This window comes from Lindgomyces ingoldianus, assembly GCF_010093535.1.
Source record: "Lindgomyces ingoldianus strain ATCC 200398 unplaced genomic scaffold BDR25scaffold_15, whole genome shotgun sequence".
Taxonomy (NCBI): Eukaryota; Fungi; Ascomycota; class Dothideomycetes; order Pleosporales; family Lindgomycetaceae; genus Lindgomyces; species Lindgomyces ingoldianus.
In genome coordinates, this window is record NW_022985176.1 from 597,015 (window position 1) to 619,077 (window position 22,063).

Below are 22,063 nucleotides of genomic sequence, written 5' to 3' on the forward strand. Positions count from 1 at the left end.
AGAAGTAACATAGACTTAAAACTTTTTAAAAAAGTAAGTAGCTATTTATGCGTATGTAACACCTTTATAGAAAAGCCTAAGTAGATAGAGTTAGTACAGTTTAAGGTTAATCTTAGGACGTCCTCCTACATTGCTACTATATTAGTAAGCACTTGTATAATGTAACTATTTAGAAGACGCTTACTAGGCATTATAAAATTAACATGTATAAACATGTATAAAATAATTATAAAGTTGTAAGTAGCTAAAGGCTATAATTATGTGCAGGGTAAAGAATTTTTAAATTAGCGATTAGTTTTTTCCCTTCACCAGCTAACAGTCCGCCGTAAAGATGATTAGTCATTACTTAGTTAACTAGACCAACTTCAGACCCCTACCTCCGACTTTTTATATGAGCACAATGAGGTTATACCGCACCCTACCACCAAATGTGGAACATAGCACGAGTAAATTAAACGAGTACCGTCCTGCTAAAGCCCTTCTTACTCCGAGTATTCTTACTCCCAGTAAGAAGCTGAACGTCTCAAAACTGTCCTGCCAACCTTCCACGACAGGCGCAGTTACTTAAGCCATATGGTGTGTGCTCACATACTGTGGAACATGATCAGGGGAGGCTTTATCTTATAGATCACTTACTAGAATTAGAGAGGCGGTCAAAGGGATGGAAGTTTGGGTCCTGAATTCCTCTCTAGGGGGAGTTTTGGTGGAGAGACAGGACAGCATATGATTCGCTAGGTGTGCAGGACACGTGCATTCCCTCTGTGGTCAACCTCGTTACCTCTACCTTCCTTCCTAACTGCGCCACCGTCGGAGCAGAGCGGAGTTTTTCCATCTTAGGTTATTGTCTCTACTAAACTCCAATTCCTACGGCTTCCTCTGACACTTCAGCAGCCGCTGGATACATCGATTGCAGCCGTGCAACTCTAAGTGCATGACCTCTATGTCTCCTCGGGACGGCGAGGGCGCCCGTACAGGTACTCCGAGATCCTAGGAATCCTAGCTATTGTGGAATCAACCCACTCTCGGAATTCAGTTTGCCATCAACTATGATTTAGTAACTGCCAGACACCATCCACAGGAGGGCCAATTAGGTGTCAAGGCACATCAGGAAGGATGAATAGATCAGGAGCAATTCGTACAGACTCCTGCCATACGGCATAGTGGTCTCCTTTGGTCTCTCGGCCGGTGGCTTTGTGGCAGGCCTTCATTTGCTTCATAAAGCCATCTCAGTCTTGCGCGAAACAGATCGAGCAAGCTCCCACTTTCAGCTTACGCTTCTTGAGCTCAAAGGACGAGAATGATTACTACGAAAGGTACAAAGCCTCCAGATAACCGGTCCCGAGAGCTTTGACACCGTTGAAAAATTGCGATTCCTATGCCAACATTGTCACATACCCCTTTCAATCTTTCTCAATAAGCTCAAGGATCTCGGGCTAGGAATGGGAATGACACCAGTCTGTGATATTAAGTTGGTTTGCAAAGCGAAAAGGGCCGCACGGAAAATATACTAGGGAGTCCGACTCAAGAAACATGAACTGGATCTAAAGACGTGGCAACCAAAACCATCCCCTCTCCTCCTCTCAGCCCACGCAGGTACCCCTTAAACGCTTAGCAGAGATTGATTTCGAATATATCTCAGAGTTCTGCAGAACTGGGATGAATTACTTGATATTAAGGCTCCTCATGCTTATACCGTTTATGCAGCACTTTTTTCGGACTCTTCGAGCGATACCTATCGCGCCAACCATGATACTACAGGGCAATATACATTTTGAAGATGTCCTCGAGCGAGCGATGTCGTTACATTATGCCCATTTTCGATACTTTCCGGTCTTCCCTGCGCGGCTGCAATGCGAGTTCAAAGGCGTGCCTGGCGAGCGCATGGTCTCACGAAACAAGTTCCATATTCTTGACCCAAAGCGTAGTTATCGGCGTATTACTGAGGGAAATTGGGAACGCTCTGTCCTCCATGGGTCGTCGTTAGCCATGTCTATCGTTCTTGAGAGGAGGCACCCTAATATTGAGAATATATGCCCTCGTTGCACGACAGCAAACACGGCCAGTACGCCCCAACGGCTTCTCCGGTGGTGAGATCTCCCTCCCCACTCACCTCTATGACCTCGTGACTCCACTATACAGTTGCTTCTGTGGGTTGTACTATGCTCTGGGGAATATATTCACAGTTGGTAATCATTTCCCCCCTCCTGGCAACACAATACGGCCTCCGATCCTCCAGGTTGTGGACCCTGACCCAGCCTTCCTGATTTCGAATTCTGGAGGCGGATTCACATTTCAGGTTCCACACCGAGTCGACAGTGATGAAGAAGACAACGACCTATTCAGAAGGGTGCATGTCAATCATATGAATATTCTAGAATCCATGGGTCAAATCTCTCAGTATGATCACTAAGAATCTTACTGCAATACCGGAGAGGGAACAAGTGTCCATGACTCCAGCCTTCTTTCAAATGCCTAATCTAGAATTCAGGGAAGATCTGCGTCCCTAGGCACTACTAACATTCCTCAACTAACACTTGCTTTAATTGAAAGCATGCACAAGTTGGCATATGAGAATTCTATATTTGCCTTCCTAGCCCACTAATGGGAGGAGAATCACATGGAGAAGCATATGCGGATATTTCAGAAGATGATAAGACAAAGCTATTCAAGAGCCTTTCTTGGCAACAGAGCTCCGATACCATCTAGGTGACGACTTTGGTTCGTGCGTACAAGCCACCTTAGCATTTAACGCCCACCTAGATTCATTGTTGACTGAGATAATTATGCTGGTTAGTGAGCACAAGGTGCGATCCTTATACCCTCGTGGGAGCGTTGTATTTCAGCCTGCTGAAAAAATCTAGATGAAGGATAAAAGCATTATCGAGGCCTGGAAATCCATTTCAAGGTGGCCCCTGTGGTCTTCTCGTTTAAAAAACTTCATCCATGTCTCCTCGTTCACATCGAAGTGCTGCTACAAATCGAGGAATTTGCAGTGGTTTCTCAGATAACATAGAGTATAGCTGGTGCAGAGCCTCTCATTACATCTATTGCTATAATCAGGGGGAACGTCAATATTATGCAAATTTCTGTCCTGAATGAATCTGTATAGCATGTTCCACGATCAGTAACAAGATGCAGTAAAATTACGAGATCCGAAAGACCACAAGCCTAAAAAGGCATCGCAGAAATATTCCCATGGAACTTCTGTCAACTCAAAAAAAAAAAGCCCGTGGGTTCGAAGTGCATTGAGTGGCTGTGTTTTTGATCGCACAGAGAGTCGACCAATAAGATAAATTTAAATCCGCGGAAGTCAGAAACCCCCCGCTTGCATACTCAATATCCATGCATAACATAATCTAGAAACTCCGGGGATCCATTCTGGCGACGAAAACCACTGACATCGTCAGCGTCATCAACAAACTAAGGAAGATGGTACGCTAACATCCACGTCAAGTTAATCCGATATAACACCCCAACTCCCCGATGATAACAGTCTATGCCATGCCAAAATCCTCACCACACTCGCTAATTCTTTTGAGATTATGCCAATGTCTTTAACCGCAGCTTGCGTCCCTGAAGTCTTTTCCCCAATCGTTTTCGGATCCGAAATCCTGACCCTCCAAGCTTCTCCAGTCACCAATTACAGCGCCCGAGTCCCTAGCGCATACCGATTCACACAACCTTCGATTAGCGTTGAAAACGCCACTTTCTGCAACATAACCGTAACCTACACGCACCCAGGACAGAACGACACGATAAATGTAGAAGCATGGCTTCCCGTCGACAACTGGAACGGGCGTTTTCAAGCGGTCGGTGGCGGTGGATGGGTCGCTGGCCGCTTCTTCCTTTCCTATAGTGCAATGGCTGGGGCTATGGGGGATGGGTACGCTACTATTACCACTGACGCTGGATTGGGAAATGCGACAGATCCAAGTCCTTGGGCACTATTGAGTCCTGGAAATGTTGACTTGTATAAGTTGCAAGATCTTGCATCTGTGAGTTTGAATGACGAGGTAAGACACTCCTTTATACCATTCGTAAAGTTGTAACGGAAAATGCTAGGCAATCATTGGGAAGTCCTTGATCCAAAGCTTTTATGGAAAACCACCATCTTATTCCTACTGGAACGGATGTTCTCAAGGTGGCCGGCAAGGACTCATGCTTGCCCAGCGATACCCGACAGCATACGACGGCATAGCTGCTGGCGCTCCAGCGATTTACTGGTCGGAATTGGTATTTACGACTTTCTGGACCCAGCAATACATGGCTATGATAAACGAGTACCCCTACGGCTGTGAGATCGATGCTATTACGGCTGCAGCAATTGCGAAATGCGACGGCTTTGACGGTGTCGTAGATGGTATTGTCGCCGACGTCGAGGAATGTGCCGCAAATTTCGATCCATTCGATCTCATTGGTAAAGTGATCGACTGTGCACAAACGAATACAACGATGCAGATCAGTGCTGCTGCTGCCAAGGTAGCCAATGCAACATGGGAAGGCATTGTGTCAACAACGGGAAGACGTCTTTGGCACGGTCTTAACCTTGATGCTGATCTCACCGGCGACTCTTCGTCGTCTTTCAATCCGACTGGTCTGGCTGCTACCAAATGTAGTAACGGAACTTGTGTCCCAGTAGCAAATAATTTGGGATCTTTATGGTTGCAACTGTTTGTCGAAAAGCAGCCAGACTTCGATCTTTCCAATATTTCTCATCAGAAGTTCGTTGATATGCTTCACGATAGTAAGCAGCAGTACGATTCCATCACGGCAACCAGCGACCCTGATCTTTCAACATTCAAGCGGGCAGGAGGCAAATTGTTGACATTCCACGGATTGGTAAGCACTCCTGCGCTATCGTTGGGACTTCTAAGCTCATTTTCTCGATTTAGGCCGATAATATCATAACCCCCAAGAGCACCGAGCAATACTATCGAGAGGTTTCCGAGCGGTTCCTTGACGTTCGAGATTTCTATCGCCATTATCCTGTCCCTGGTCTCGGCCATTGCTTTGGTGGAACAGGAGGCCAGCCTCTTTCTCTATTCGATCAGCTTCGCGCTTGGGTTGAGAATGGCACTGCACCTGAAAGCTCCCCAATGTCATTTCCCGGCCCTAATGGCAAAGTCCAGCAGCGAATCCTCTGTCCGCTCCCACAAAAAGCAAAGTACGATTCGGGCTGTAGGGATCCCGCAAAGGTGGAGTGTTGGTCTTGTATTGCTCCTAGAAATGAGGACTCTTCCCCCGTTACAGAGTTGTGAGTAATGCCAAACTGTATTATTCGTTTGTTTAGAGATTCGAGATGGAAGTAATATCACAGATTTGAGTACCTGATATGTAGATAGCATACTATTTATCAAAATAAAGAATGGGGTCGCCAGAACCGAAAGTTTCTTTAGTAAGTTCTATCATCAGTCCTCAACCGGGCTGTACATTCCCCGCTCGACTTAGCACCTCATTCGGCCATGCAAGCCACTTAGCCCAGTAAGTACCCAGACTTATGGTGATAGTCTGGATAATGAACTCTCCCGCATCTCCAAAAGCCCAGAAATCTCTAGCCTCATAAATCAGCACCGCATAATAAGCAAGCACTATTAAAGCCTCCGGTCGACGCTGATCAACAAGTCGAACGAAGTCGGATGGAACCATGACAGCCCATCGAAGTGCAAGGTTAGCACAGCGAAGTGAAGAGTCCTGGGGCCCTTCTGCAGCACTGGATAGTCTCTGAAGGAGGTTTACGGCCTGAATGTAGGCATCTCGAGAAGAAGCACTAAGATCGGTATTATCCACCAGATCATCGAGGCGGGAGAACTCTGTCGTTATGCTCGTATCGTCCTCTGTTTGGTCCGCCCACCCCTCAGCCGTACTTCTCCCATCATGTCGTCGGAACTGTGCATCGATGGATTGCCAGGACTGACCAGCGATACCCCGGATTCCGCCGCAAACAGTCAAGCAGGAAACCATTTTGTCCAAAAACGTCGACAAATTCGCTCGTGTAGACAGCGTATCGAACAGCACTTGTTGTGCAAGCAGGATTGAGAAGAGAAAAACAGCGAGGCAGTTGTCGTCGGACATAGTAATTGGGCCTGCATTGAATATAGCCAATGCACGTGTCTGCAGGTACGTTGCTTCGTCCCGGTAGAAATTTTCTTGGTCCGGGCGCTTCGTGCTCATGTGGGCAGCTGATACGGCGATAATCTGGTCCATCAGATATGGTGTTTTAATGGCTTCTTGGAGTGCCAAGTCGATGAAACCTCCGGCTTCAGTGTCTTCCAGAGTTAGATCCTTCCGCATATCGGTCCCAAAATGAAGGAGAAGCTCTAAATGGGGAAGTTTGAAAAGCTGATTGGTTGACGAGGATAAAGGGTTTGGGTAAAGTGTGGTGACTGGCTCATCCTGTGACAACGGAGTTGGTGGATAAGTATCAGAAGTGCTTGCGCAGTTGGCAAGCGAGAAGGAATCATTGTGTGACGAATCTACCAAGCTAGAAGAGGTGGATGAGGCCGGCGTGGCTGGAAATGAAGGAACTAACAGGAGGAAAGAGCATTGCCTGTCGCGAGACCTACAATTGGCACAAGACGGCCGAGTCTCGTCGCATTTAATGTGGCGCCTTTTGCATTCCGTGCAGCCATGGCGAGATTTCCTGCTAGATTGGCGCATTTTCGGTCCCGCGGGTTTGAGGCTCTCAAATGAATACGCGGAAACTTGCGATTTTGAGTGGACTGGACTCCTTTTCACCGAGTAGGACTGCAAGCCTCGTGTTGACGAAGACCAGCAGCCTGAAACTTCCCAATTGCGTCAGCGAATCGAGAGGAGAGACGGGCTGCCGAGTTACGATTTTAAGCCGCTCGAGGACAAGTCTCCATGAAGTCTCACATATTAAGTGGTCTTGGGCCGGTTTTGGAGTTGAGTTATGAGTTACGAGCAGATTAGCCTTCCTTTCCAGGAAGAAGGGGGCTAGTCCTAATTAGGAATGATTACGTAACAGCTCGCTTACGCGCACGGCCGCCACAATAAACAATCTAACCAACCCAGCTTCACATCTCCTCCTGCCACGCCCACCAACCCACCTAACTAGGGCAGTGCAACCTTACTAGCTAATCCTAAACTGCTAAGGATGCTATAAGTACATATCTTACCTTATCTACATGTTTTAGGTTAAAATCTAATTAGAATAGCCTCTAACACTCTTTACTTACTTCTAACGCAGTAGATTGCGTTTAATAATGCTATAATAACACTAAATAATAACTAGTTATAACCTAATAATAAGCCTTTATTACTAAAGATTAATACTAAGGTTATTATTAATTTCTAAGGTAAAGGCCTAACTAGAAGCTAGAACCTCTTAGCTAAAAAAGCTAGTGCTAATAGTAATAGTAAGTTTTACCTTACATGTGTTATAATCTAGGGCTAATTAAGAAAAATAAAGGCGCTAAATAATAATAAACCTACTTTATTAGACAATATGTTATTAGGACCTACTTTTTTACCTTTTATGCCTAATACGTTCTAACTAGAAGACACGCAGTCTTGCCTAAGTCTAATAGCATTGTAGGCAGGACTAAACTAGACAGTGCCTGCCTGCGCCTTTAGCTAGACTAGACTAGACAGCTTGCAGGGCGGCTAAAATTAGAGCTAGCAATAGTATAGTAAAAGTGTAAGTAAATCTAGATTAATTTAGATTAATACAACTTAAAAAGAAATTAGACTAATAATATCTTTTTATAGCCTACTCCTACTTATATCTAACCTATATCTAGCTATAAAGAACATTAGCAGTAATTTGCCTGTTAGCTAAGTTGCAGACTATATCTGCTACTGCAAGGTCTATATCTGCAGGCCTAGGGTTAATATCTGCAGGCTTAAGGTCTGTACTAGAACACCTAGTAGCCTTAACATAAAGCACCTCTGTTTGCTCTAGGCAGACTGTACCCTTTCTAGCAGCAGTTTATGCCACTATATTCCTAGTATAGACATTACAGATATGGCATAGGTTAGGCCCTGCCTGCTCTAACTCTAATTGTTTTGCTTTATTAGATAGATCTAGCTAAAGCTAGGTTAAAGCTAACTAAAGGTAAAAAAAAAAGAAAAATTATACTTTAGCTTAAACTTTTAAGCAGTAAATTTAAGCAGTTTAACTCTTTTATAAAGGACACTAATTTATATAAAATTGTTAATTTAAAGCTGCTATATAAAAGGGTCTAGACTACTGTAAAGATAATAGGACTCTTTAGACGCCTAATAGACCCTAAGTTTATAAAAGATCTAAACATAAAAGTTACAACAGCTTATTTAAAGTTAGTTAAGATGCAAATAAATTAGATTATTATAGTGTGTACATAAGTTAATCCTTTTTAGAATAGCTTTAACTTAGTTTTAATTAAAGTTACACGCTCTAAAGCAGCTAAGGCACTAGTAGCCTTTATAGTAGGTTAGATCTTACAGGATCTTTGCTAGAAATGCCTAAAAAAAAACAGTAAGTTTATCTACTATATATATGTCCCTAACTATTTTAGCTATAGTTATGTAAATTATTACTATAGTGTAGAAAGTAAAAGTTATAATTTTTAAAGTAAGTTATTCTCTTTCTAAATAAAATATACCTAGATACTAATATATATTAGCAGATTAAACTAAATTTATTAAATAAAATAAAGTCTATTAGCTAAAGAAGAAAAAGGCAATGCCTAAAAATATTACTACCTCCCTAAAAAGTATCCCTACTCTATAGAAGAGTCTAGCTGTGCTAACATCTACCCTAACACTAAAAGGGCCTAGATTAGCTTTAACTAAGGCAAATCTAAGCCTTTAAAAAGCTACTTTAGTTCTAATCTATAATAAACCTACTGTTCCTTATAATCTAGTTATAGCCTTTATAATTAACTTATTTAGTTACTAAGTTCTAAGGACTAGGGCCTAGCCTATACAGTAAAATATGTACACAGCTCTACTAATTATAATTAAGTTATTCTAAGAAGTAATCTTTATAGACAATAAATTACTGCAGTCCTAGTTTAGTTAGGTCTAGAACTAGATTAAAGATATAATAAAACTTGCAATAGATAAGTGCATAGAACTTAGCAAAGTAATGCAGTCCCTATTATTCTAGTTTAACATAGTAGTAGACGTTAGCATAGCTTTTAATGCTAAAAAAGGCCTAGCTAATAGTAATAAGGAAGAGGCAAAAGGGCCTATAAATAACACTAACATAGCTAAGGGTTAATCTAAAGAAGATAAGGACTTAGAAGATACTAATAACAAAGAGTTTATAGCTACTAATAATATAAAAGTTTTTACTAACACTTCTTTAAGTTCTAACTCTTTATTTATTAAAAAAGTTAAGACCTAATTAGCTATAAAATAATTCTATAATAAACACTTAATTTAGTTAAAGTTAGGTAATATTAGAAAAAAAAAAGTTAAGACTGCAGTAAACAATCTAGGCTGCACTAATATAACTGTCCCTGTAAAAAGCACGCTAAAGAAAAGGAAATTCTTTAAAAAGTGTAAGCATAGGCTTAATAATTATTAGTATCTTTTTTAGACTAATTAGAGTAGACCTTAAAAGCATTAAGCAAAGTTAGTAGGGTTACTTTTAGTTTACTAGGTTTAGATAGTTAGTTTATTTTCTAGATAGATGTAAGTTAGTGTAGTAGTAGTTTGCTCTAGCACTACACCTACTAATGCTTTTCCTACTAGAGTTAACAGATTAACCTTATAATAATATACCTACTGCATAAAGAATAGCGTTTACAATCTTACAATAGGTAGCTAATATAATTAGATTATAGGCTGCACATAACTATTCCTGTAATAAATATAAAGTAAATTAGTAGCTATACATTATTAAAACTTTTAAAAAAATAATGCTAAAGCTTAAGACTCTAAACACCTATAAACTTTTTTAACTTCTTAGGGTAAGTAGTATCTTTATTAATCTAATTAGTAAAATGTTTTTTCTGCTTTTAATATTAATTATCTGCCTTCCTTTTCTAACTAGACTAGTGCTAATAAGCCTAATCTATGCGCCTAATTACCTAATAACAGATCTACACTAATTAGAGATCTTATAACATGCTACTATTATAGTAGCTTATAGAAGAAAGAGGAGCAGAACTAGATATTAACTTTATTAAAAGTAAAAAAGTATTTTTATACTTTAGCTTATAATCTTCTAGTAATAACTAAAGACATTATGCTAATAGATAACATATAGAGCATTTAAGATTATAATAAATTTAGAGTATAATTAGAAAAAATTAAAGACTAGTTAAGATAACATACCTAATAAGCATTAGGCTAAACCTAATAGAGAGAGTTCTTTAATATGTACTATTCTTCTAACCTTACACGCCTATACCTTAGCTAAAGAGTATGCTAGAAATAGAAGTTAGGCTTAAAATATAGGTCTTTTAGTTTAACTACCTTAGTATTATAAAACATAAGCCTTAGAAGCTTTATGTTGTAGTTCTATATATAAGGCAGATAGAATTAGGTAGCATCTAGTAGATCACCTACTACCTGACCATAAACTAGTCTATCCTAGAGCAGCCACTCCTAGACAACAGTAGAGGGGAACTACATCTAGGACTAAAGCTGCCCTAGATAGGGCGGGTAGAGGCTGCAGTAACAGCCTTACTAACACTAATTTATTACACTCTTATTATTAATAAAAGGCTAGTCTAGGTTGTAGTTAAAGTTAAAAAAAAAAATATTATACTTAGGTAGAATAGCAGAAGAATAATAAAGGTTTTAGTCCTATAAGAAAATTAGCTTATATAATAAAGTAGCATAAAAGCAGCTTACATTAAGGTAGGTATAGCTAATACTTCTTTTTTTTTGTCTAGTTAGACTATAATTAATGCAGGTAAGGTAAGTAGTTATAATGTAATGCTAATTAAGCATCTCTTAAACAAATGTTTACTACTTAATACTTAGCATAACAGCTACAGGCCTAATAGGCTCTTTATATACAGAAGGGTTAAAAGGCAAAATAGCCCTAGCAGATGTGTACATAAAGAGTAACATAGTAAGCAGATAAAAAGCAAAATAACAGAAAGTATAATATAGTAAGTAAAAAGTAAGAAAAAAGTATTATAGCAGATTAAAAAAGATTAAACCTAATTTAAGAAGGCTAAGGCTAGATCTGTTATTACACAAAGCTAAAACTAGATTTCTAGGGGCACTGCCTAAAATAGGATAGCGCAGGACTAATATAATTATAATAAAAGCAGACGTTACTAATAGAGCAAATATAGTAGCAGGGCAGAAATGTACATGCACTGTACAGAGCAGTCTACAAAATAACCTTAGGATACATAATATTAACTACCTTGCCTATTAAACTAGGCAGAATTAGAATAGAGATGCTAGATACAGTAGTAACACATAAAAGGGCTACATATAACTAGCTATAAGTAAAGACAGAATGTTGTAAGTTAACACTAACAATCTTAAGTAACTAACCTTGCAACTTATTAATAGATATAGTAAAACAGAGTTAAACTAGAATCTAATACTAAATAATTAAAAAGGGTAAGGCATTATTATTCTTAGACACTAACTTTACATGTGTAATTATTTAGATCTAACTATTAAACTTACTGCTAAGTATCCTACTAATAAAGAAAGGCGCTGTCTAGCTAACAGCAGTGACTACAAGACGTGTACTGTTACACAATCCTTACCCTAGATCTAGATTGCGCAAGAGCATAATAGGAACACTAACCTTTAGTTATAAAGTAGACAGAGGGAGGCTAGGCAGATTAAAGCTTTAAAGTAGGTCCTTTAGTAGTTAATTAATTCTGTCTAAGAAAGATTAGTAGACTTTATTAGTAAAGTAGAATTCTATTATAACACTTTTAAAGCGCTTAAATAAAAAGTTATTTAGGGAATTAATAGCGTTATTTTAAACTACTAATATACACCTTTGCTTTAACAAAGAAGTATAGACTTCTAGGTTAGTAAGTTTCTAAAGTAGATTAGGTAGATAGATGTAGGAATAGAATGCAGATACAGACTAAAACTGCTAGATTTTAGGAAGAAGCGCAATAGACTTCTTATTGCGCCTAGCTAAGTCTAATATCTACTAAGCATATTCTTAGTTAGCAGGTCTCTACTTTATCCTTATATTCTCTGTTAGCTGTAGAATAGTAAAGTATAGCTATAAATAAAAGTTCTAAAGGTAGGCTTGTACAGTCTGTAACCTCCTACTGCGCAAAACAACAGGAAGGATCTAGGCAAAGTCCTCTCCTAACAGCACTAGGATACCTCTAAATAGGGAGTTGTTCTTTATAATATTTTATAGTGTACAGTTAACTGCTTTAAAGCAGTACTAGTGCTGCATTAGAACTTTATTCTATATAATTAAATCTGTCTAACAAATAAGGTCTGCAGCAGGAGAGTCTGCACACATAAAGCAGGTAGATCTGTCTTTAATATTAATAAGTATCTTAAACTAATAATAAGCAGTGCAGCTGCTAGAAAAAAGAAGCGCAGCAATGCTAGACAATGCTACACATAAAATAATCTTATGTTAGGTCTAAAGATAAGTGCAAATAGTCTTATATAAAAAGGTCTTTCTAGTTCTGCTAGGGCTTTAAATAAAGTAGCAACTAAATTATAGTATAGCAAGAATAGACTAAGTAATAGCATAAAAAACTTCTAGTTAGGCCTTATTTAGCTTATTATATATATTAGTATAATTAAGATCCTGCTCTACAGCGTTGTAATTAAGCTGCTTAGCAACTAATAAATTAACAGCCTCCTGCACCTAATATTCCTATAGCATAGGCATGTTAAAATTAGAAAGGTTCTTTCTAAATAACTTAAGCATAGCCTAGTTAATTAGCTATAGGCATAGATCCTTTATAAGATTAGTAATACTAAGGGGCAACACTATTTATTCTAAGCAGAGGGGCAGGTTGTTAGATAGATGTTAGAAGAACTTATTTTATAACACTATAAAATTACCTACATTCCTAAAGACTAGGGCCTAGAAGAAGACGCAACATAACTTAAAAGTAAGTGCTAAATACTAAAGCTTAAGAAATATATACTACTATAATCTATCCTTAACTAAGAGATTAAAAGCTAAATAGGCGTTTTTAAAAGTAGGTTAGATCTAACTATTAACTATGTAAAAATGTTTAAAACTAATTACACCTAGAATTTACATAAGAAGCATCTTAAGATAGAAACACTTTTTAAAGAAAGGACTGCAGAAGTAGACGCAACTAATAAAGTACTAATTACATTAAAACTAAGTCTATTTACTACTATCTTTCCCTAGATTCTAACAATACTAAGTTAAAAAGTCTTAGTAAAAAAGATTACACTTATTTATGTAAAAGGCATTATACTTTAACTATCTTATTAATAATAATCTTTTCTGTTTAACTACAATCTCTACCTGTTTAGCACTGTCCTTGTTATAAAAGGTAACTATATGCTGTTCTAGTAAATGCACTACTAATTAAATAATAAAAGGCTTTTTCTTGTAAACTTTAAACTTTATTAATTGCTAAACAGCCTTAGTTAGTCTAATATAGCGCATGTTTAGATACTAGGCAACCTTGTTCTTTTACTAGATACAGATAACAACCTAATTAGTGCCCTTATAGATATACTTATGTATATATTTAACTAACTTTATAGAGGCACAGACCTCTACATTAACATGTGTGTTGTACTTATATAAAAGGTATAGACTGTAAAGCACTACTTAGTAATTATTAACTACAACATTCTAACTATAACACTTTACAACCTAAGTTAAACTAGGTTAATGCTAATATATAGAATAACTGTCTCTACTAACTAAAGTCTTATTAGCGTATTCCTTTAGAAATTGCTTCTAACAGGTTGCTTAGAGAGAACGCTCTGTAGTCTGCATACAGGGCATGCTAGGATTTAAGGTTCTACATAGCCTATAAACTATAGTAGTTTTAATAATATTACTTAGGACTTTATTTAAATCTTAAGCTTTTATAAGAAGCTTAGCTTATATAACTTAATTAATAAAGTTTAAATTAAGGAACTAATTATAGTAATTATAATATAAAAAAAGTAGAATATAAGCATAAAGTAAACCCTACTTCTAGTACTTAATAGTATACATAATACTAGTATACTAGCTAAATACATAGTTAGTCTAGAGGTCTGCAAGGAGGGAGTTAAGACACAGCTTAAAAACGCGCGCGACTAGATCTAGCTAATCTAATAGCTAAAAGGACGTACTAATCTCCTGCTCTAACTCTAGCTATTTAGGATTAGCAGTAAAAGTAATAAACAAAGCAAGTTAACTAAGCTTTTAAATAATAGCTATAAAGTTCTAATAACACTGCGTAATAAAGCAACTGCTGCTAATATAACTTAAAGAAAGAATAGTCTAAATTCTAACTAAATTAGCCTAAAAGTTATCTTAATCTAATGCATTACACACTTTTTAATATAGATTAGCACATAACTGTCTTTAATTTACTATAATCTACTATAACTTTTTTTATTTACACTAAGCTTAGTAGTTAACAACAAATTACTAGAATAACAAACTATAATTAAAAAGCATAATAAGACTGCTATGCTAGAGAAATAAGTAGAATTAGTAATACTTAGAATTAGTTAGAGTATCCTAGGTGTAAGACATGCGTAAAGTACGCAGCTATAAACTATAGTAAAACCTAAGGGTACCCTATAAGAACATTAAAACATAGTAGAGAGGCTAATATACTGCATGTGTATGTTTAATCTTTTAGTATAGAGACTAATAGTGTCTTAGATTAGAGCTAGGTTAGTAGTAAAAAATAAAATCTTAGTTATAATCCTTAACTAGCTTGTTATAGACTAGAGCAGTAATTTTTTTAGCAACAGGCAAGTTTTTTTAACATTAATTAGCCCTAGCCTGCATAATTAACTGTAGTTATAGATTAAAAGTAATTTATAATTCTTTATCTTACTTATAAGCTTGCTATAACTGCTTATATGCAGTTTTATATATTTTAATTTAAGGATTATTATAATCTGTCTTAACTATCTATAGTAGCTGTGTAAGTATAGTTAGATTAAGACTACTATTAGCCTAATGCCCTATACGCGCACTGTTAGCCTAGGCAGGATTGTAAAAGTACAGCTATGCGTAGAAGAGGATGTCCCCCTTAGCAGGCTCTAATAGGCTGTGCATATAGTACATCTCCCTTATAATCTAAAAAACTTTTATGCCTATGCTACACACACTCTAATCTATTTATTTGTAGTTAGCTAATGTAAAAGCTAAAGCTGTGTTATATAATTAAAAATGCTTCTAAAAGGATCTACTAAGTAAGTGCCTACCCTGTAAAAGACAACACAGGAATAAAGGTAGATCTAGAAAGGTTAGAAGGTTAATATTACTTATTAGGCAACATATAAAGTACTAAGGAGAATCTGCCTAACTCTTATTAACTTACTTCTTAGGCTAGTAAAAAGCACTACAGTTAAGATAGCTACTTATAGAATTCTGCATTAGACTAAAGTTAATAGAAGTAATATAGTCTATAGTAGTAATAATATATGCCTTTAGCAAATTGTCTTATAAGAGACTAGCCCTTAGTTGCTCTTAATCTTTACGCATAGATAGGGATAGAGCAGGCTAATCTAAAGTGTGTTAAAAAGGTAGAAATTAAACAAGTCTTTATAAAGTTAGCTATATATTATAATAATATATATATATAAACAGCGTAGGAGGAGTAGAAGTTAGCATAAAGGACTTAGAAGGGGTTAATTATATATTATAATAGATCTAGACAGATAGTGTAGGAGGAGTAAAGAAAAGTGTAAAAGTCTTAAAAGGGTATTAATATGTATAAAATAATTAATTAAGCACTAGTGTTCTGCTTAATGCAGTGTCACGCCTAGCATGTGTAGGTTAGCCCTAGCATAGACCTAATTAGACTGTAGTAGCGTGAGCTTAAACACATTTTAAAGGTTATACATTAAAGTTAACATTAGCTAATAGCTAACACGCCTAGATAGAACTAGATATAAGCGCTAAAGAATATAATAATTATAATAAAGTAACATACTACACAGCTATGTCTGTTGCACTAGTAATAGAGAGCTCTAACTTTATTAGTAAGGAAGTTAGAGAAGAGTCTATAGTTATTACAGACTAGGCAGAAAGTAGGCAATAAGTCTATATAGCAATAATATAAAAGGATAACACTATATAATAAAAAAAGAAGGACAGGTTAAAAAAGAAAAGTACTAATTAAAAAAAGTTAAAGTAGATTAAAGATAGATTAACTTTAAGTAGATTAAGATCCTACTTATTAAAATAAGGCGCAGTAAGGCCTATGCTATACTAAATAAATTTATTTTTTTAGAGTTTTTAGAAGTATAACCTTTTCTAAAACAGTGTCCTTATTAAGTTTAAAAAAGGACTTAATTAGGCTAAAAACCTCTAAAAAAAAATCTTACATAAAGAAAAATTTAAGCTATTTAAACTTATTATTCTAAGTAATAGAACGCCTTTAAGCCCTTACCTCCTATGTAATAGTTTGTAGTATACAAATATGCTCTTAATTTTAATATAATTAGTATAGCTTTATAGCTTAAAAAAAAAAAGAAATAGTTAAAAGTGTTTTATATTAAGCTAATATTATGTTAGGTGTAATCTTAAGGCCTTTACAATCCTTTATAGAGGTTAGTAGATAACATAGAATAACCTAATACACTTATGTACATTGTAAATAGCTATAATATAGTAGCTTACTATAACTTATTATTATTATAAAGTAAGGTTAACTAAGGCTGTAAAGGTATTAAAGCAGATAATGTCTAGTTAGGAAAGATTAGAACAGGTTAGAGCAGATGTAAAGCTAAAGCCTAAAGTTGCACTACTGTTTTGCTTAACTAGGGGGAGATCCTCTAGAACCCCCTTTTTGCCTGCAGCAGGCTTTGCTTAGAAGGTCTTAGCAGAGCTAATTACATTTAGCAGAAAAAATTACACTGTAGAAGTAATTTTTACACCCCTAACTGTGCAGTAGTTAATTATAATAGGAAAAAAAGAAGACTAGATTAAGCATGTAGCATAGCAGAATAATTACTTAAAGCTTAAAAACAAACAGTAACGCAGCTTTTTAGTTACTAATTTTCTACTAATTAAATTAATAGCCGGCTTATATCCGGACCAATAGGAGAGAGGGCTTGGCGGTAGAGATAGTGTAATATTTGATGATTTGATGATGATGTTGGTTTCGAGCTGCGGATCAACTACCGGGCCGTCACTCGCACCATGAGCCCGCGGAAAGACAATTTTCCTATTGGCTACCTAGCCCCACCTCATCCTCTCCGCGGATCTCTGTTGCGCCTATTGGCGCGCCCTTAATCCAACGAAAACCCACGACGTTCATCAATTACACTTGACCGCAGCTAGGCCACTGCAATGTCCGAGTGTAGCACGGACGCAGCATTTCTATCCAGGTTTGTACCCACAGCCCTACTGTGTGACGCGTGTAAAGTTAGCTCCTTAAACGGTAAGAATTGCGATTCCAGACAGGCACTCAGATTTGGCCGTATATTTCTTCTCCTTCGATCCCAGTCATGTTCTATGCTTCATCGATATCTTTCATTCTTCTAATTCTCGCCCCCTCCTACACTCAGATCCAAATATCTAGGTTGCTCTCCTCTTCAGGACCTAAGTAGGGAACGAGACGACAATGGCCCAGTTAGAGCCTTATAAAGGCGGTTATTACCTCTGGAAATATGTTCCATCCATGGCAGCTGCCATCATCTTTTTGATTTTTTTTATGGCAGCAACATTTGCACATTCATACCGCATCTGGAAGACGAAAGCCTGGTTCTGTGTTCCATTTGGTGTTGGCGGATTTTGTGAGTTATGCAATCCACCTTATGCCAGGACATAGCTCTCATACATTATAGTCGAAATCATAGGTTACGCCGCTCGTGCTGCCGCACACAAGCGCACTGGCAAGCTGATGCCATTCGCCCTTCAGAACCAAGGGACACTGCTAGCTCCGGTTTTCTTCGCAGCCTCCATCTACATGGTATTTGGACGTATAGTCGCGAGCGTTGGGGGTTGGGGCCATTCGATCGTCCGAGTACCCTGGCTCACAAAGACTTTTGTTATTGGCGATGTGTTTTCTTTGGCAGTTCAGGGCGGTGGCGCTGGCCTGATGGTAACTGGGAGTCATGCTACATTGGCGGAAGCCATTGTCATCTTAGGATTGATGATCCAGATCGTCATGTTTGGCCTCTTTGTTGCAACCATCGGGATCTTCCATAAGAGAATGCGGAGGGCTCCGACAACTCAAGCCTTCAATCCGAATGTCAGATGGGAACAGTACCTTCACATGCTGTACGGAGTCTCGGGCTTGATTTTCTTCCGATCGATATTCCGTGTCATTGAGTTTGCCCTAGGCCAGGACGGATACCCCCTTACCAACGAATGGACATTATATATATTCGACTCTGTTCCTATGTTTATCGTTATGCTGGTATTCTACTGGAGGTTTCCCGCAGACATCAAGGACAACAAAGCCTTCGACAGAGCGGGCGAGGACTTAGCGGTCATCACTCCATAGAGGGGAACAGGTGGCGAGACATAAGTTGCTTTACACCAGGAGTCTATATAGTAAAATAACTCTTACGAATACTAATTCGTACTACGAATGGGTAGTTTTACTGTGAGGAAACAGGGTACATCAATTTATGCCATATCCATTACTTCGTGTGGCGAATGCCTCGAACCCGCAGCTTTTGTCACTTGAAGTGTGTTAAAGCAATGACCTCAGTCGCTAAATTCAAATCAGTACAAGTAGAACGAGGGTACTTCGAAGGATACGGGTCTACATTGCCCCAAGACTATCATCACTGTGACCGCCATCATGACCAGAAGGCAACACACTAGCAAGATTCTTCTTGGATTCCTGAACCTCCATAACTCCCTGCCATAGGATTAACTACGAGAAACTAAGAAAGGAAAGTATGACTACGAACCTCTTCGAAGGAATGCCGAATGTGGAAACGAACGGTCGTCACCTGGCGCGTTTGCCCAATTCGATGTATACGTGCAAGAGCTTGCTCTTCAATAGTAGGGTTCCTATAATCGGGTCAGATAGGAAAGTGGAAAGTGGAGACAGTTTACACACCAATGTGGCTCCATTAGGTATGCGCGCGATGCTTCTGTTACGGTCAAGTTAAGAAAGGTAAGTCGCATAGCTTTCCAAGCCAACATATGAACCCACCCAACTGCACCACAAGACAGCATCAGTAGCATGACACGGAGGCTTGGGTCTTGAATGAATGAAGTAATGACAGATTGGCGTTGTGTTTGTGGTACTTTTTTATCGAAGCGTACGCTCCGAATGGACGGGGACGCTTGCTTGAGGCCAGCTTCGACAACGTCGAGAGTTAGTCTCCGGGGACTGCGCCTTAAGATCTACTAGCAGCGCTATCATGGTCAAAGTTTTCCCTAACCCCATTGGGTCTGCAATGATGCCTCCAAAAAACTGTGGAGGTGCCTCGATTTGGTGAGCTTCGGATACGTTATTGATAAAACTGAGCCTTTGCTAGCTGATTTGATATGGAAAAATTTTTTAAGAAAAAAATGAAGATCTCTAGCGTTTGGCCGCCTATTGAAGGAGGGGGTCATCGGACAAGGAAGATTAAACCTGCGAATAGAGAGAATATACTCTGATCGAGCGTTTGTGGTAGGCTTAGCATGGGTTAAGAGTTCGTATTTCGCCAAATACGCAGCCAGCTTGTTTGCTCCAAATTATCCTGCCTTTCACAGCAAGCCCGTGCCGTCTCTGCGCTAGCCAGGCAGACGATCCGAACAGCATTCGAGCAGCTGGAGCAAATAATCACTCCGTCCGAGTCCTGGCAGTTTTTTTCCACCACTCTCCAGCATGTCCACACATCAGCGATCGAAATCGAAACCCAACTTGCGGCGAGGCAGGCACTCCGTAACATGCGCCGGCTTGCCCCTCTTTAGCGGACTAGAACACTACGCCACCATGATCAATGCACTATGCAATGGCACACTATATCTTCCCTGGATCTGAGCGCCAATAACTCTGATATTAAGGATTGCTTCAGAGTACATCGAACCTTTCGAGAAGTTCATCAATGGTATTGCAGGAGCGCAGAGTCGTTGGCTAGGTTCGAGATCCTCAGTGAAGCCTTTGCCACCATTGCAGACTTCCAACCGACGCTGGATGTCTTTTATGCTGACATCTTGGGGTTCTATAAGCATGTGTACAAGTTTGTTCGGCAGAATGGTAGGGATCAAGCCCACAGTGCACTGTGCACCAAGTTCGCTGATGTTATGTAGGCTGGAAGCAAATGCACGTAATACCGCTGAGGCGAGTGAGATGCAGCAGGATGCTCGGGCCTAGAGGGAAGAGTGGCTCAGCCGGGTAAAGCGCATCGAGGAGGAACAGACCGCCAAGCATCACAAGGCCATCACGTCATGGTTGAAAACAGGTGATTCTGAGCAATTGTTCCTCTTCGAATCAGTGTCAGGAGAAGGTGCCAAATATCCTGGAACATGTGGATGGTTTCTGAAGAATTCCAAGGTGAAGTCATGGTTCCAGCGAAAGCCTGACAACCAAGTCCTCTGGCTCCAAGGGAAACCTAGGTCCAGAAAGAGCGTCATATCAACACAAGTCGTCAAGTTCATCCAGGCAGCACAGTATGTAGTAAACATTTCAATCAAAGCTCAAAGCCTGTGTTGACAATTTTAGATTTCTTCAAACATCGGCAAGCAGTGTCGTTCTGAAAGAACAGAACGTGCTCGCCGAACACGCCGTAGCTACTATAACCTGCCTACTATCTGGCCTTGAAGTCTTTGGTGAGCAGTATGATGAGTCGAGAAGATGCGTGCGCCTCGTGAAAGGATTGCACGACCTTCATGTTTATGCTACGGAACATTGGAGCGAATGCCTGTTGTCTAGTACAAAATCTATGGACGAATTTCTTAACGCAGAAGCAGCACTGCTAGCTGAATGCAACTCGGAGCTGTCCACAAAGATATCTCCGCTGGTATGGGCAAAGACCACCTTCCCAAAGATTTTCTGTATGAGGCCCAGTCGAGATGTACAAGGAGAGAAGCGCTTATTTGGGACTATCGCGATTTGTATGGGCAGAGAAGGACCATTACGTATGACACAACCATTTAGGTCTTCTAGGCACTGAGACTCGGCAAAGGCCTGGAGAGAATTTGGAGAAGCCACTCGGCGGGACACGAAGTGTCAACGATTTTCAGATGTTGGCAGTGCTTTATGATAGCCAGTGTAAAGTATAGTGGAACAGGATGGTATTTAAAATGGAAGTGGCGTACACTGGTGGGGAGCTCTTGGACCCCTAACACTCTTACTCTCGAAATCCATTTACGATAGGGATGAGATTTTTCCTCTGCTGTGAATTAGAGGCTACCACGGGATACTCAGTCGCCAGTCCACTTGGCCCACTGGCCTTTCGGGGTGGATTAACAGGTCGGGTGGAATTTCAATTCACCTCGCTGTGCTCATCTAGCACTTATCCTAGTTCGCTTCCGCCTTGGAGGGCGGTTTCACAGAGGACGGCAGGGTCGGACTGGGGATCGACGTGGACATCGAGGTGTTCCGAACATTTCACCTCTGGATCTACACGCCGCCAGATCCCGAAAACGTCAACCCGGAGGAGAAATAATTTCACGTTATGCGGCTAGCCAAGATCTAGGTCTTGGCAGACTTTTGAGGCATACTTGCTCTAACGACCGGTGCCATCAACATGTTTACATGAATGTCGCACCACGTTGTGGATCGTCTCGACTCGCGATGTTTTCAACATCTACGGTAATACGATAGAACAATGTCCTATGGGGCAATACTTGAAAGACGTCTATGCCGTGACAGTGGCCACAAGTCGGGCTGAAGAAAATTCTGTAACCTTCGAAGGACTCACTCCCTCGGGGCTTTCGTTGGAATGTTATGAGCGCTGTTGAAAATACGGAAGGCCCATGGAAGCCGATTGGACGGCAATCTTGGGCTGAGCTCGATTGTCGTAGGTGGCATGACCACTC

General features: G+C 39.4%; 7 protein-coding genes across 7 annotated transcripts; 5 read left to right on the plus strand and 2 right to left on the minus strand.

Moving 5' to 3' along the window:
* Window positions 1–1,746: 1,746 nt before the first annotated feature.
* On the plus strand, window positions 1,747–2,410 carry BDR25DRAFT_314084 (uncharacterized protein; the record flags this gene model as incomplete). The annotated part of the gene is made up of 2 exons (XM_033691428.1): window positions 1,747–2,087; window positions 2,140–2,410. 2 exons carry the CDS (start codon window positions 1,747–1,749, stop codon window positions 2,408–2,410), a joined length of 612 nt encoding a protein of 203 aa, XP_033547742.1.
* Window positions 2,411–3,548: 1,138 nt separating this feature from the next.
* BDR25DRAFT_224217 (tannase and feruloyl esterase) lies at window positions 3,549–5,258 on the plus strand (the record flags this gene model as incomplete). The annotated part of the gene is made up of 3 exons (XM_033685135.1): window positions 3,549–4,013; window positions 4,063–4,839; window positions 4,893–5,258. 3 exons carry the CDS (start codon window positions 3,549–3,551, stop codon window positions 5,256–5,258), a joined length of 1,608 nt encoding a protein of 535 aa, XP_033547743.1.
* A 116-nt stretch (window positions 5,259–5,374) lies between these two features.
* BDR25DRAFT_303505 (uncharacterized protein) lies at window positions 5,375–6,889 on the minus strand. Its single transcript, XM_033690013.1, has one exon. It carries the CDS (start codon window positions 6,655–6,657, stop codon window positions 5,416–5,418), a length of 1,242 nt encoding a protein of 413 aa, XP_033547744.1. The 5' UTR covers window positions 6,658–6,889; the 3' UTR covers window positions 5,375–5,415.
* Window positions 6,890–17,225: 10,336 nt separating this feature from the next.
* Window positions 17,226–17,682, plus strand: BDR25DRAFT_354850 (uncharacterized protein; the record flags this gene model as incomplete). Its single annotated transcript, XM_033695377.1, has 4 exons — window positions 17,226–17,260; window positions 17,289–17,384; window positions 17,437–17,483; window positions 17,537–17,682. The coding sequence occupies 4 exons, from the start codon at window positions 17,226–17,228 to the stop codon at window positions 17,680–17,682; spliced, it is 324 nt and encodes a 107-aa protein (XP_033547745.1).
* Window positions 17,683–17,696: 14 nt separating this feature from the next.
* Window positions 17,697–18,581, plus strand: BDR25DRAFT_325234 (RTA1 like protein; the record flags this gene model as incomplete). The annotated part of the gene is made up of 2 exons (XM_033692207.1): window positions 17,697–17,868; window positions 17,920–18,581. 2 exons carry the CDS (start codon window positions 17,697–17,699, stop codon window positions 18,579–18,581), a joined length of 834 nt encoding a protein of 277 aa, XP_033547746.1.
* Window positions 18,582–18,969: 388 nt separating this feature from the next.
* BDR25DRAFT_224506 (putative SWI/SNF-related matrix-associated actin-dependent regulator of chromatin subfamily A member 3-like 3) lies at window positions 18,970–19,366 on the minus strand (the record flags this gene model as incomplete). Its single annotated transcript, XM_033685146.1, has 2 exons — window positions 18,970–19,099; window positions 19,149–19,366. Coding segments are annotated over 2 exons (348 nt in total), but the record flags the coding sequence as incomplete, so codon positions are not given.
* Window positions 19,367–20,029: 663 nt separating this feature from the next.
* On the plus strand, window positions 20,030–21,690 carry BDR25DRAFT_314088 (uncharacterized protein; the record flags this gene model as incomplete). The annotated part of the gene is made up of 5 exons (XM_033691429.1): window positions 20,030–20,279; window positions 20,333–20,367; window positions 20,397–20,692; window positions 20,745–21,042; window positions 21,547–21,690. 5 exons carry the CDS (start codon window positions 20,030–20,032, stop codon window positions 21,688–21,690), a joined length of 1,023 nt encoding a protein of 340 aa, XP_033547748.1.
* Window positions 21,691–22,063: the final 373 nt, after the last annotated feature.